General features: G+C 37.8%; 1 protein-coding gene across 3 annotated transcripts; it reads right to left on the bottom strand.

The window, feature by feature from the left end:
• Positions 1-216: 216 nt before the first annotated feature.
• Positions 217-14,914, bottom strand: LOC145469741 (REST corepressor 1-like). Of its 3 annotated transcripts, XM_081453528.1 has the most exons (17): positions 14,640-14,914; positions 13,631-13,669; positions 13,079-13,138; positions 9,768-9,854; positions 9,226-9,278; positions 8,987-9,065; positions 8,023-8,105; positions 7,379-7,500; positions 6,954-7,011; positions 6,795-6,851; positions 5,771-5,883; positions 4,690-4,837; positions 3,434-3,613; positions 3,025-3,082; positions 2,181-2,450; positions 1,716-1,879; positions 217-712 (listed from the first exon to the last, which is right to left on the bottom strand). In XM_081453528.1, exons 1-17 carry the CDS (start codon positions 14,647-14,649, stop codon positions 542-544), a joined length of 1,752 nt encoding a protein of 583 aa, XP_081309654.1. In that variant the 5' UTR covers positions 14,650-14,914; the 3' UTR covers positions 217-541. The 3 variants fall into 3 exon arrangements, with proteins under 3 accessions (XP_081309654.1, XP_081309651.1, XP_081309653.1); XM_081453525.1 differs by lacking the exons at positions 13,631-13,669; positions 14,640-14,914 and adding an exon at positions 13,246-13,617; XM_081453527.1 differs by lacking the exons at positions 13,631-13,669; positions 14,640-14,914 and adding an exon at positions 13,246-13,616 and having other exon boundaries at positions 4,690-4,777.
• Between the last annotated feature and the right edge of the window lie 195 nt (positions 14,915-15,109).

Raw genomic sequence — 15,109 nt, 5'->3', positions numbered from 1 at the left:
CCTGTTGTTGAAACCCTAGTGTGTGACCATTCAAGTGAAAGCTATTGAGCAGTATTTTCATGTGGTACTGTTTATTATGCTGTGCGAGGTGGTTCTAACTCTTTGGTCTGTAGATGAAACCCTAGCGTGTGACCATTCAAATGAAAGCTATTGAGCAGTACTTTTCGGTCGTTGGGTCGTTTTTCCCAAGTGGAAATTTCCGAAACATTGTCTCGTTTCTAACCAGCTTTATTACATGCAAGAGTTAAAGGATTAAATAAGTCAGATGCCGCTAAAAGTCAGAACATGACAACAGTATTGACAAACAAATTGTTAGAAGTTTCTGGCTGTCATCATCGAATCAAACAGAGCCCTTGGAAATAAACATCAGGCACAGAGTAACTCAACATCCTCTTCAACGAAAACGGATTCAGTCATTTGTCGAAGACGGGATTTCGATTGAAAAAACGCAATTATCATTTGAAATGAACAAAAATATATATATTCTTAAATGAACGTTTTGTTAGCTTGAAAGCAATTTCCTGACAGCAAGGCTATGTCATCACATGCCAGAGCGCGTCTGCCTTAAGGGAGGGGTTCCAGAGGCACTATGTGGCGACTCAGATCTCCCAACAGGACCTCCGAGGGGTTTCTGCTCCATTATTTGCTGAATTAAATGTGGAGGTGCCGGTGGGGACTGTCGCATCATAGGGTTGGCTTGAGGGTGAAGAGGCTGAAATAAAAACAAGACCAAAGTTAGAATCCCGAATGGAAATTTTCTCGTAGTTAAGCTGCTTCATCTATTCAGTGCAATTTGTGAGACCAATACCATTCAATCAAGGTACCGGTTTTGTTATAATTTAACATCTTGGCACGTTTCCATTGGAGAAGTCAAAGGGGCCTGAACTTTGATTGGATCAGACGAGTAGGAGACCAAAAGATCGTGTCCAAAACTTTATTTAAGCAATAGACTACAAGTTTTTATGGTTTATAGGCTGATAAACCACGCGGGATGTTGGAAGAACACGAGAAGAATTCGTAAATCACTCGCCTGCGGCTCGTGATTTACGAATTCTTCGAGTATTCTTCCAACATCCCAAGTGGTTCATCATGCCTCTAAACCATAGAAACTTGTGGTCTATTGCTTTTATATAATAATTCAGAAGACACGCGAAATTTCCATGAGTTCACTGGCACAATAAGCCATAGCTGATTGACCAATCAGAGCGCGCGCATTCATTTAATAATTATATAAAAGGTGATAAAAATACATATGAGTGGCTTTCATTTGACACTTACACATGCTTACAACTTTCTGTAATGAGTGGACTTTATCACTCAGAATCAACACATTTGTCTAGGGCGTTCAGAATATTTAGCCCTACAAACCCTCTGGCAATGGTTTTGCACAACACAGTCACTATTAAACATGCCTTCACGAAAGTGCGACAATTGTGATCCCTTTAAAGTATTTACTCTCTAATGTAGCCTGCGAAGTAGGCGTCCCCTACGAGGGGAAAGTTTCTTCCTGCTGGTCATGTGAAAATTAAACCAAGAGCTAAAATCGACGAAGAGGGGAGTTGTTGGGGTGAGCACGACCAGAATGCGGGAAAAGAGCTCTCGTTCGTAAATGAAAGATACACTTGCTACGTAGGATAACTCTAATACAACGAGAATATAACTGCCCAAACCTCTCTGCATGTGATACGGGCCTACATTTCTACTGTACCACTCACTTGTGGACGTATAGGTGGAACCATGGGCTTAATTAGTGGAGGCGGTCCTTGTAGCCCCCCCTGGCTGGACCGTGGGATTCCGGCCTGAGGTTGCAAGGGAGGTGGATGGCGCTGAGCCTGTGACACTGATGGTTTTAGAAGTGGAGGTGGCTGGCTGGGTATGCCTAAATGAATTACAACAAGCACGGTAGGTTAGTGTTTAAACCTCAAGATTACAAGTTTTTAGTTTTAACTTACCGTTTGGTGAGTAACGATGAATGACATATGAAACGGATACGAGAAAGATACAAAACACCTAGCTCCGACAAAATACAAGGCTAAAAATATTTTAAAAATGGCTGAAAAAGTAAAAAACAAACAAACAAACAAACAAACGTTTTTGACATAATGTCGTCTTCGGCGTAAAAAGGCGTTCGCTACTCGTTCCGTTTTCCTTACAACTTAGAAGTGAGAAACATTACATACCCTGGGTGGGGATGGAGGGGGAGGCTCTGTCTGGTTGACTGGGTGACGAGTTGCCACTACTCCCCGGTGATCCTGACATGTGTAGAACCTGTAAATCATCGTCTTTTCTATCACTGCTCGTGATGCCCTGTTCAGCTTCGTACTCTTCAAGAACTTGCTGAAGGTTGAAACGTCTTCTGTAGTTCACAAAGAAGTTGCGGCACTGACTTACACTTTTGTTGCCTAACACTTCGGCCATGGCTTGGAAGTCTTTCCCATAGCGTCTTACAGCTGTAAAGGAAATCAGGTTTCGTTCTGACGAATTAGTAGTAAATCAATAAATTTCTACTTGCTGATGGTGATGCGCGGTATTCATTTTATATATAACACATTTTCCCCAAAATGGTGGAGACTCAATGACCCAATGGTTAGCGCGCTAGTCTCCGGATCGAGCAGTCCGGGTTTGAGTCCTGGCCATTGTCACTGCGTTGTGTTCTTGGGCAAGACAATTTGCTCTTGCAGTGTCTCTCTACACCCTGACCCAGGGGTATACGAGGGAACCAGGGAATTAAATTCTAGGGGCGTAAGTAACCCTCCGATGGACTACATTCAATCCAGGGGGTAGATACATGTACACTCCTAGCCGCTTCATGCTTCAGAAACTGGGATAAGCTCTAGCTGTATGGGCCACTGGTCTGATGCAGACTTAACCTAACATGTACCGTCCATTTTCCCAAAGGTTAAAACACATTACAATTCAAGTTAGGGTGAGATTGGATGATAAGTTCTGTTATTGTAATCACATGTCTGCGTGACCCGTTTGCAACGTCTTGACCCTGAAAGGCTTCATTTTCAAGGTACTTACACTGGACTGCCAATAGCAACTCTTCATTTGACCACCTGGCGTTGTTCTTGATATTTTGCTGAAAAAGCACAACAAACGAACCTTTAGTTTATCTATTAGAGGACACCAAGACGATGTAAGGAGCCCGTGGCGCTAAATGCAGCCAGGATCGAGCAGCTGATGTAATGATAGCGCAAGCACATACATTTACCTTAACTGAATCGAAATAATCGAGTCATTTTCCTTTCTTTTCACGTAGTGGCTTATAAAGGAAAACATGGAAAGGAACATGGCGTCCCAATAATTTTATACGAAAATGGTGTTTTGAACAGTGATTGAATCACAATGCATGAAAGGAAATTGTTCCCAGATTTTTACATGGAAACTATAGTCAGGTTGTAACATTTCCTCAAGTCTTAACTGCACTTACATCTCCTGGTCTCAAGGTTTCAACTCCACTCTCCAGCTGGTACTTGTGTTGACTTATTGACTGTTTATTAGCCTGGATTTGCCGCTTGAGGTTTACTATTTCCATCTCCAATGGACGCACATGGCTATCACCATGGGTACCAGACACAGAGACAAGATACTCTTGAGACAAAACCATTCCCTACCAGGGACAAGAAGACCAGAGCATAGACAGTGTTACATGTATGTGTCTAACATTATAATTAATGCATGTACTAAAAACAATATTATTACACGCTACATTTAAACTTGACAGTGAATTTTAGATTACCAGCCAGTGGAATGATAATGATTACAGGTGGAAAATTTGGGTTACATTGTACATTGTAGAAAATTCATGAATTAACCAGACAGGAACTCTTAGCTGGACAAGTCATTTCCTCACATTAGCCTTCTACTGTAACTACTACTCACATCCCAAGACGTGATCTACATTATCCCTAATCCAAAGAAAGAACTTCATTTTGCCAATTTACTTTGGAAGAGAGAAACATGGGTTTTACGATGCTAGTTTTGAGCCTGTACAATGTGTTTTTGCTGCATAAACTGTACTAAACAAGTAACTCTCAAAGACAGTTCTATACAAGTACATTTCAGCATTTACAGTAATTTGTACTCTTTGAATTACAACTGTACTAAGGTACATGTAGTAGTGAGCATTTCCCAAACTTCCTGGAAATTCAGGCATAAAATCTCTTAGACAAGATTGCTTTAACAGCACAAGAAGAGCATTTAAACTCAGAAGAACCGCTTTTAATGCATACGCACCCTAACCGTTGAGCCTGACATCTCACAAGTAACTGAGGATGCATAAATTACAACATACTTATACATGTACAAGTACATGTTGAGATTCATTCATGTACATTTTTATACATGCATTCTTACACATAAAATAGCACATTATCACAAAGATTACAGTCTTCATATATATAATGGCTACAGTTTGACACATTTGCTGTTATTGCTAAACCAGTCAGAGCACAGTATGGTCATGTAAAACTCGAGGCAGATTTTACCATCTTTTTGCTCACAAATAAAATTTATTCGGCCTCATTTTAGTCCAGTAAAGTTAGCAAAGTTAGTACATTAAACACACATACAACCAAACTTGTTATTGTGAGAACAAAATATGTTCAAAATGATTTTCACTGATTGTTGGGGCTTTCAGATACTGACTTGGCTCTCATATACATGTATGTCTGAAAATAGACAAACCTTTGGTGCTTTTCTTTTGACTTTATTTCCACGGTGTCCAGTTCTTGTTTCTCGTCCTTCGTGCCTCGGTCGCAGAGTTCCAGTTCTCCTGTAAAATGAGGCCAGACTCAAAGTTGGTACCTCCATTGAATTGTGATGTGCTTTTTGACTAATATAGAGCAAAAGATTATTTCACACTGTCAGTTTGGGTTAGTAAAGTTAGTACATTAAACACACATACAAGCAAACTTGTTATTGGATAAATGTTTTGGAAATTTGTTTGCTTGTTTTCCAAGCCAGCCTGGGCATTCTAAAGTTTCAATTTAGATACAGATATTGGCATAAAGGAAATTGACCTTTGCACTAACTTGCTGTCAGATCCGACAAAAACCAACATAAAGATGGTTAAAAATTGTAACAAATTATTGCCAGGGACTTGTAAGAATGCTTCAATGTGATTTCTGAGATAATAATAATTTTAACAACCTTTAATATACATGTTCGGACAGGAGTGTTTTACTGGAAAATACACCTCTTGTAAAATTAATACAAAATTACATCCATAACCTTTGTGGAAGTGACGTATTAAATCCATATCCTCCCAGGAAAGGATGTTAATATCCTCATGATTGCTTACAAGTGCAAATAGTGAGTGAAAATGTCAAGCTATTCATTAGTCTACATAAGAAAAGAAAATCACACAGTGGCTTAAAGATAAGAATCACTGTTTCCTTCTCTATGTTCTAAGCTAACAAAAATATGTAGAAATATAAAATATATACTACTGTACTTGGCTGCGAGAAGAACAAGATTTCTCTGCAAGTGTTAAAAAATATTTGCTGGGTGAGCCCAGCAAACAAGAGAAATATTTTCAACATGAGAAGAGAAATTTCATATCTCCAAGCCATGGGCCATGTAATGTTCTATTTATTATATAAACACCAATAAAATACTAAACCAACTCACTTTTGCTGCAAAAGGTGCAATTTATTATCCAACCATAGCAACAATGATCTTTTCACTCGTGAAGATTACATGTTTTGGGCAAAAGCTCACCTAGTATTCCATTGGTGTTTATATAACAATATCCTTTATCCTATACCTTAAGAACTGATAACATGCACTGCACATGTTCCCCTTCTGAGTTGCATGAAGTTGAGAGCTCTGTGTGCGACAGTTAACACAAGGGCCAGTAATGCCAGCTGTTGGTGTTCCCTGTGTAAGATCACATGTACGTGATCACAATACAATAAGATAGTGCCAGTCATTAATATTTCACAGACAAATGACTCACATAGCAACTTACAAGTGTTCACTTTGAGGAGGTTTTCAGAGAGGGCAAGGAAAAGATTAATGCAGTCTTAAGGCCCACTGACAGGGTGCGACAATTCATGCAATATTTGGCACAACATTTATCACTTGTGTTTCCACCCCTAAGATTGTTGCTCGCAACATTGTAGAAGTAGAATGAGATTGTACTCCTGCAATATTACATGCAGTATTACATGCAGCAATTTCATGGCTGGACACATGATTCGGTTCAACCATTGTGAGCAATACTGCATGGAATAATTATTGCACCATGTGTCCAGGCCTACTATGTTTAGCTCTCTTAGTGTTGTAATAAAAATACAGAATCATAAGCTCAGATTGATAGTTCAGCCACATGTTTAAAGTATGTCTCAGGAACAAATATTTACCACACAAAAACCTTAAGAAGGACACCACCAGAACAAAGAAAGCCAGGGAGGCCAAAGACAACATGATGGAAAAAATGGAAATGGAACTGAAGGAGATGGGTTCTGCATACAATTGTACATGTGTACAAGGGGAAAGGCTCAGAAGGTGGCAAAGGATCAAGACTGTTGGTGTGGTTTAGTTACGGCTTTCTGCCTCAACAGGGACAAAGGGGACTTCTTAATATGCAGTATATATAAAGTAGTACTAACAGTAGCTGGGACCTTAACTAGGAGTCTGCTTTTGGGAGGTGTCCGCAACCAAGGTTTGCAGTCTCAACACCCAAAACTCATGGAAAATGCTGTTGTTTGGTAGGGTACAAAAGCATTATTTGAAGTGAATGAACATTTACGTTTATGTTTAGTTTACACATGATGTGATGTACTTACAGAGGGTGGCTTGGTTATCATCTTTGGTTTGCTCTGTCCATTTGTTTGTCTTGATTGCTAAATATACAAAAATTGATATGGAACATATTTATTAAAAGGGTATACTGTTGAATAGAATCCCAGTAATACACCTGTACAATTTTTAAATGGTAGTCATACCTCTTTTTCTGGTTCAAAGTCACTGTCACTTGAATCACTATTATCACTCTCAGGATCACTGTGCCAAAAACAACAGAGGCAGTCAATATTACTGCATTCTACATAACTTTGTTATAATTGAATAAAACTGCTTATCAAATTTATAGAGAACATTTCACCACACATGTGCATGCTGGGCACATTTGCATTTTTTTTTTCACTTACATGTTGAACAGTAATAAAGTGCAGTGTCAATGTGCTAGACATTGCCATACATTTGCAGTCAACATGCATCTGGTGTCGGAGTGAATGAAACTTTCCAAGGTTGTCTTACAGAATTCAAGAGTATGACGGAATAGCAGAGTCTGATATACAGCTCAGAAAACCAGACACAGTTCATGATAACTATTTGAAGGGGATATCAAGAGCTGATCAGATTGACTTACTTGACGGGCTCCTTTTGTACAGCCATTTTCTTTGCTTGCCGATCAATCAAACTAGTTCGGCTTCTTGTTTTTTTCCACGAATAGTAATACTTAACCAGGGAAGCCACTGACTTGTCTGGCAACTAAAAGATATAGAACAAAAACAAAAACCAATACAACTTTCAGTTAATTTTGTCAATCAGTAAATATAATTGTTTACAGATATTGAGAAAGCCGTCCAAGAAGTCATGGTAATGACTTTGCCAGCTACTCTGCATGTTGTTACCCGCAAGTATTAACCCAATTTAGGACACAGCAAAATGTAATCCATCCCACCACAAATTCACCATGGTGGGATAAATTCCGCAACTTTGTTCCTAATGAACATGATCCAACACTGCAGCCAAAAAATTACTGCAACACTTTTAACAAACAGAGAAATGATGATAGAGCGGATTTCAAACTTTACAATTATAATTATTGTGAAGTCTTTTGAGAGGTTTGTAAATAAATACACTGTATCATCATTTTTTGAGACATTTTTTCCAACTGTGAAACAGAGCATTATAAGGCACTTCCAGTTTGACCCTTCTCAATGTTTCAACTGAGTTATACATTTGTTCATTGCAATTTTCTCAAGCTGAACATAACATTGTTTTACTCACTGTTTGTTGGATCCGCTTGAAGCTTTTCCCGTGAGAACTGTATGCTTGTTCAAACAGGATCTTATCCTCCATGCTCCACTCATCTGGGGTAGGGTAATTAGAAAACAAAGTCAACAAGTGATTATTAATTGGTTACCTTTCCTCCTTCACCATACTGGATTGCAATATACATTACACTAATTTCATCATGTTACATGTAATTGTGGAATCTGGCACACGTGAACAAAAGACAATAATCACCCTGAAGAGTTCATGTTCACTTTTCTTGTAGCACATGTGCATGTATTTCTCAAACTCATTAATAATTTAAAGAGTTTCAACATAAGAAATCATGACTGTGACCGTGTTTGGATATCTGATCTTAATTAGCACAGAGTTTTACGATTTTATATCACCATTTTCTCCTTAGTTTTGATTTGGATTGACAAGATGTATCAAACACTCAAGACAGCATTTGACCACAATTCCAAACACCTCAAAATTTGTTTAAAATACTCTGCTTTGCATCATACATGTATTTTCAACTCTGTACTTGGGGTTTGGAGATGTGGTCAAACTGTCTGGAGTGTTTGAGACAGTTTGTGTATCTTCTCAATCAAAACTAAAACTGAGGAGGAAAAAGAGAAATAAGATTGTCAAAATCTATACTGTACATGTACATGTAGTTAAGATCAGAAAACCATACATCTCATTTGTTCTTATGGACCAATCTAGCTGTTAAATAGTGTGATCATAACCTCATGGATAAATTACACATGATAACTTCCAATCGACAGACACAATTCCACAGTGTTGCAGACACACTGTACATCAAGAACATGTACATGTATAAAGTTGAGTTCTGGATCAGAGCAAAACAGATTATGCATATGTACATGTATGTACACTTCACATTACAATAATCACCAGGGATGTAGAAATATGAAAATCCTACTTAGAAATATAACATAATTATAATATTTACCTGGGAATGGTGTAAAGTTCGCTAAATCAGTTAATGACTTGTCCAGATTATGTTTATGCCAGAACAGCATTCCAAGTGCCTCCAAACAGAAAGAAATACAAAGAATAATTAATATTTTGAAGGGATGACTAGTAATCACATTAATATTTAAGTTGATTGTGACAAGGCAAATAGAATCAAACCAGTTTAAAAACACAATTTTCCAAATTCAAATTTAAACTTTTCAAGTTGCTCCATACCTGTTCCACATTGTATCCATGCTTGTCCTTAGCAACCAGCACATAATCATCCACTAAATATATACCAGAAAATAATAAAAACAAAAAATGTGAACAGTGTTTGTACAATCCTACTAACAATGTTTACCTGTTGAATTCTTGTTTTGTCCATGTCAGAAAAAGTGGTATTGTTGCTTGGCCACCCCTACCAACTGGGTTAAGTGTAGGAATACTATCTAATACTAATCTAATACTACTATCTACTTATTAACCAAGAGTGAGGTCTTAACAGGAAAATCTCAGACCAAGACCTTGCCATATTGACCATGCAAGGTCAATACGGAGAGGCAGAGGTTTGAGATTTTTCCGTAAAGACCGAACGTTCAAGGTTAATAGTATGGTTTATTATTATATGGCTTTTTGCTTGGTTTTTGCTGGTCCGTAATCTGCCCATGGGCATTACAGGAGAATAATGTCCTACATGTAGTATTAGCCAATCAGAGGGCGCATTATATCGGCTACAAACATAAGTCATACAATAAATAATAATAATGATTACTTACATTTTGCATTAGGGATTTCATCCACAGGAGCCCAAACAAGAAGTGCATTATGTCTAAGATTCGGGTCATGTTTAGCCTCATCTTTATCTAAAAGGAAAACACAAAAAACATCAACAATTATACTTAAGTTGTTATTTACTGAAAAGATTAATTTCTAGCCCAGAAACATGACAAAATAATACAAAATATATACATGTAAACTCCAAGGAAAAATTTGTTGGAAATGAAATATTTCAGCATTATCATCAATATCTTCATCAGTTGAGCATTATTATTATTATTATATTGCTTTATCAATCACATCACCAACATGTATGAGGATGTGTGATGATTTTATTGAGCTATATAATTATATATGTACAATGGTGATGGGCTCAATCCCTGTCTTCCCAATTGAAACACAAGGTTAAGGAAGCTCTAGTTATTAAAGAACTTGGTCTCACATTAAATGGGCATACAAATGGTATACAGTGCAATATAGAACTGTCACATGATCAACGGACCAAAAAAAGTACATGACTAAAAAGCACCATGCAATAACATCGAGATATTTGTTTCCAAAAGACTTTTTACTCGAGTCTATAATACACATGTACTTTGTCATTATATACTCTTTTACTTGTAATACATGCACTCTGCAGATCATTTCCCAGAGCTCAAGAAACAATCCCTCTCGAACAGTGAAGAGAACTTGATAGTATTTGTTTCTGACATTATAATTTAATTTGCCAAAGAAACCCCCATACGGTACCGGTCAAAGGGACTGCAGCATTACACGCACGTAAAGCGCATGTACTACACGCACATTACACGCAAATGCATGAAAATGCGTGTAATTGCACGCAGGTAATTTCACGCAGTAGACGTGATATTGCGTGTAAAATTACACGCAGTCGTTCAACTGGAACTCATTAAGTGCATGTAATGAGAACAAAATATTAAAATTGCGTGTAATAAAAACTAAACATTTACCATGTAACATTTACCGTACTGCACTGCACTGCGATACGGTTTAGTCTTTCGCCTTCTTACTTCTGGTCATCAAACGTTTCCAATAGAATAGACCAGTTTCCTTTAACCGGCTTACTGCTTTGCAGTAAAAGCACTTTTTGCGTTATACATGTAGTTTCAACAAGCGGCGCAAGCGACTGACGGGCGTGCTAGGATTCACTGAGATAACAGAACATAAACACATAATTTCGCTTTCAATTTTAAATTACAGCAATCAGTGTACTTTAAAACAATTCGAAGATTCATTAAAAATACTTCGTACTCCGAAGCATTTGGAGTTTACCAGTGTTCAAAAGCTTTTCCCTTCGTGTTTTCTCTTTTCTTGAGAAACAACAAGGGCGCCAGTGACTGACGAACTGAGGCTTGACAGACACGAAATAATGAAAATGAAACATTTACCATATTGGACTGCACTGCGATACAGTTTAGTCTTTCGCCTTCTTACTTCTTGTCATCAAACTTTTCCAATAGAATAGACCAGTTTCCTTAAACCGGCTTACCGCTTTACAGTAAAAGTATTTTTTGTGTTGTACCTGTAATTTCGCTTTCAATTTTAAATTGCAGCAATCAGTGTACATTAAAACAATTCGAAGACTTATTGAAAATTTTTCGTACTCTGAAGCGTTCGGAGTTTACCGGTGTTTAAAAGCTTTTCCCATTGTGTTTTTTCTTTTAGTTTCATTTGCCGACATTGGACAAAAATTGGATCCTACTGAACTTAAATGCTATACAAAACGACATTGTACAGTAGGCTAAATGAACATGTCTTTCTTTTGAAAGTTTTGCAAACTCTTGAAAATTGTGTAGGTTAGGTAGACTGACAGATTAAACCTTTGCCCTTTTAGAATTCACCCGTACCGTAAATCCTCAAATTAGTGCCCCCCCCCCTCGAATAAGCACCCCTTCTATCCAACAAAATTTAAAACAAGCCCCCCCCCTCAAATAAGCGCCCCCCTCCCCTCCCCCCATTTTGTGGACGAGTAATGAGACAACAAAGGATGTATAGTTTTCGTCATGTAGTATTAGATTTGTACATTGTTTCAGTTTGTGAACTTGTTGAACATGCTAAGTACTAACAGTGCCATGATTTAAACTTTAGAATCAGCTTTTTATGTCAGTAATAAACAGCTTATGTTGGTGTTTACGCACAGATGATGTATTAAAAAAAATGATCAATGTCAGGCCATGATTTGGGAAAAATTAAATACGCGCCCTCCTCGAATAAGCGCCCCGTCTCATCCTAAATTTGAAATTAGCGCCCGGGCACTAATTCGAAGATTTACGGTAATCCAACCTTTCCATACCGTGTAAGGTAAAACTACTTATGGTCCAAGACACAACTAAATTTTGGCATACATGTAGATAAATATTTTAATTGATGGTGAATACATGAAAAGAAATCCATTGATGTCGAAGAAATCCCAGGATTTAAAGTAATCAAAGACTTACATCACATAAAGCTCAATGCAACAACCATTCTACAACCAGCTGCACTTAAATGGCAGACTTGCATAAGCCAGGAATAAATAATTTACTAACTTAAGAAACATTTGAATGCGAATAATAGAGCCAAGGTTACAAAAAATATATATATCTCAATGTCGCAGAACAACTGAACTACAGTAACATTGAAAAGAGTGATCAAAAGTTAGTTTTTCTATAACACAAAATCACTAAAAGAAATTTTCAAGTCAGGTCTTAGCTTTGGCAAGCCCTTCCCAAAACTGCAATTCCCATCTATTCACTTTCTGCTTCTAGAAAACCAAAACAAGCTCAACCCAGATTTTCAGTTAAAATCACTATTTTCAGGAAGCATGTGAATAAAATGATAACTGCAGGTTTAGGCCTTCTGAAAAATCTTCAATGAGGGCAAATAAATGAAAAAATTAACTATTGTTGTTTAACTTTCTTCTTTTGGTCTGCCAGATTGACACGAATATTCAAAATGACAACAAAAGTTTGTGGCTCTCAACGTTTTAGCTTGCCGTTTAATTAGAGAGTAACTGAAAAAGGTAATCTTTGCAGATTGTGTTGGAAAAGTTTCCTTTAAAACAATGGCACAACTTTAAAAGTAATAACGATTAACGAAGTTAACCTTGACTTGACGCGAGCGAGCGAAACCGGCCGGCGAACTAAAAGTTCTTACATAATGACGTACGCGAACTCACCGTCAACTCTTACGCCAACATACACTTTAACAAGTCCCAGCTTGACAAGGGCTTAATTTAATCACTTATCTTAGCTTTAGAGGAAAGAATACGAATAATCATTAAAAACCCTTAACATAAACATGAACTTACTCTCTGAAACAAGCTCTGGGATGGCCGCTTGGAAATCGTGTCCAACTCGCATACCCGGCTCTGTGAATGAATTGAGAACGTTTTAACATCAATACCTTTCACTATACCGCTTCCTGAATTAAATTTGATTTCCCCTAAGGAGAAAATTATGGTATTCAAGCTCTAACCATGGTGTTCCGCGTCGCTATCGCTATCGATCTTGGACACGTGTTGAGTGTTGTCACTCTCCATTTCTTCCAACCCCTCTTTCTTCCCATCCACTCTTGTGTGAGCCATGATCGAAGTTCTCGCTTCTGACGCCATTTAAATCACCTAAACGCTTTGTAATCCCGTAAATACGCAAAAGAGAGTTTTTTAAGACACTTGGCGTCTCAAAAGACGAAGCGCATGGAAAATAAAAAGAAAAAATTAAGCGAATTTCCCACTTTCCCGAGATGAACGGCGACGCGAAGCCAGAGCAAACAGGACAAGATCACGTGACCAAACAGTCACACTAACATATGATAATGTATTTGTTTTACAGCACGAATAAATTATATAGGAATGCGTTACCTTTGTAGTAATAATGCCCGTTCCCATTTTCTTTCTTATCTATTCGAAAGAAAACAAAGTAAAATCATCTGATATGCAGAGACAAAAAAACGCGATAACAACAACAAAAGTTTAATTAACCGCGTTTTCAATGATTTTCCTGTAATTTAATATAATGTTGACTAATACTAGCCCATCCGCTTATAAACATGAGATCATCTCTTGTCTAAATCTCTCCGGTCAAATAACCAGTTGCCAGGCGCGTAAAGTTTAATGAACCACATGGTTTTTAATTCGCTCGTCTGTCAGACACGGCATCTTGCGGCTAATTTCATTCATTTTTTTCTCTCCTCGCAGAAAGAGATCGCGCAAATTTGCAATTTCAACCCGACATGACAAAATATAATGCTTGGTGTTGGAAGTACAGAGAAATTTACGAAAATATATACAGTCGTAAATAATTCATGTTTCTGGATGTCTTCCCACAAGAGTAAAGCCATAAAAAGATTCTAAACTGCTAAAAGAAATCAAATGTCCATTGGTGGAATTTTAAGGAACCTAATAAAATGCAGGTTCTGTCATAACTGAAAAACATAATCCCAGCTTGTCAGTGAAAATAGAAACCTTACCGGAAATGAGAGGGAAAAATTGACCAGCACCGTGAAATATTATTCTTTGGCGCTATCTGTTGTACGGGAGCAATTGTACACCTTGGAAGTTCAATTTAGGGCCTTAGAGTATAAAGTCTTTGTTTTAATTTGAAATTCAAGAATTTGATTCGTGCTGGGCCGCGCGACAGACTTCAAATATGAAGTTTCCGAGTCACGCTTGAAAATTTTAAAACACTTGCCTGATGAAGTTTAACCAACCAACGTTTTAACGGGCGAAGACGGCATTTGAAGGCGAACGGCAAGGGAAGAGGATTTAATATGAACTGAGCGTTGTATTATAAGTGCAAGCAGAATAATTGATGTGTAAAAAGCCATTGGATTGGAGCACATACAATTTAACAAAGGTTATATTTACTTACCACCTTTCATATCTCCGGCACAAAACTCTGCTTATCTCACAATCCTGTAACTTGGGATAAAGAATCCCTACCTCCGTGTCGCCGATTACTAATTTTCTAGTTTTCAAACTCCACCGGAGACTCTAGCCTAACAGGTAACCAACGCTCTCAAATTGTATTTATAAAGTCATGCATTTTCCTCCACATGTCTGTATGTATGTTAATTTGCCGTGGTATTCAAAACCAGTCAAGCATGAACAATATCACGTGTGGGATTTGCATGTGAAAGCGCTGATTGGCGGACTATGTCGCCAATTTGGTGATCTTTGCGATGTAACAGGCAGGTTTTCGAGACGGAAGCGATCTCTACGAGTTGTAATTTGCGATTAATTACGCGCATCTGCGGAGATACCGACTATTGTATCGGTATAGTCAATATCACTGACAAGTGGTACCATTATATAAAGGCCACATCTTTCTCTCTCAACGAG

The sequence above is a fragment of the Orbicella franksi genome, chromosome 15 (assembly GCF_964199315.1).
Source record: "Orbicella franksi chromosome 15, jaOrbFran1.1, whole genome shotgun sequence".
Taxonomy (NCBI): domain Eukaryota; kingdom Metazoa; phylum Cnidaria; class Anthozoa; order Scleractinia; family Merulinidae; genus Orbicella; species Orbicella franksi.
This window is presented reverse-complemented; position numbering and strand designations above follow the sequence as displayed.

Bases quoted from the DNA above. Each gene is read 5' to 3' on its own strand.
- LOC145469741 (XM_081453525.1), bottom strand. From the start codon at position 13,381: ATGGCGTCAGAAGCGAGAACTTCGATCATGGCTCACACAAGAGTGGAT. The intron at 8,106-8,986 runs GTAAATATTATA...ACCCTACCCCAG, and splicing joins GAACTTTACACCATTCCCAG to ATGAGTGGAGCATGGAGGAT. The intron at 4,838-5,770 runs GTATAGGATAAA...GCTCTATATTAG, and splicing joins GCATGTTATCAGTTCTTAAG to TCAAAAAGCACATCACAATT.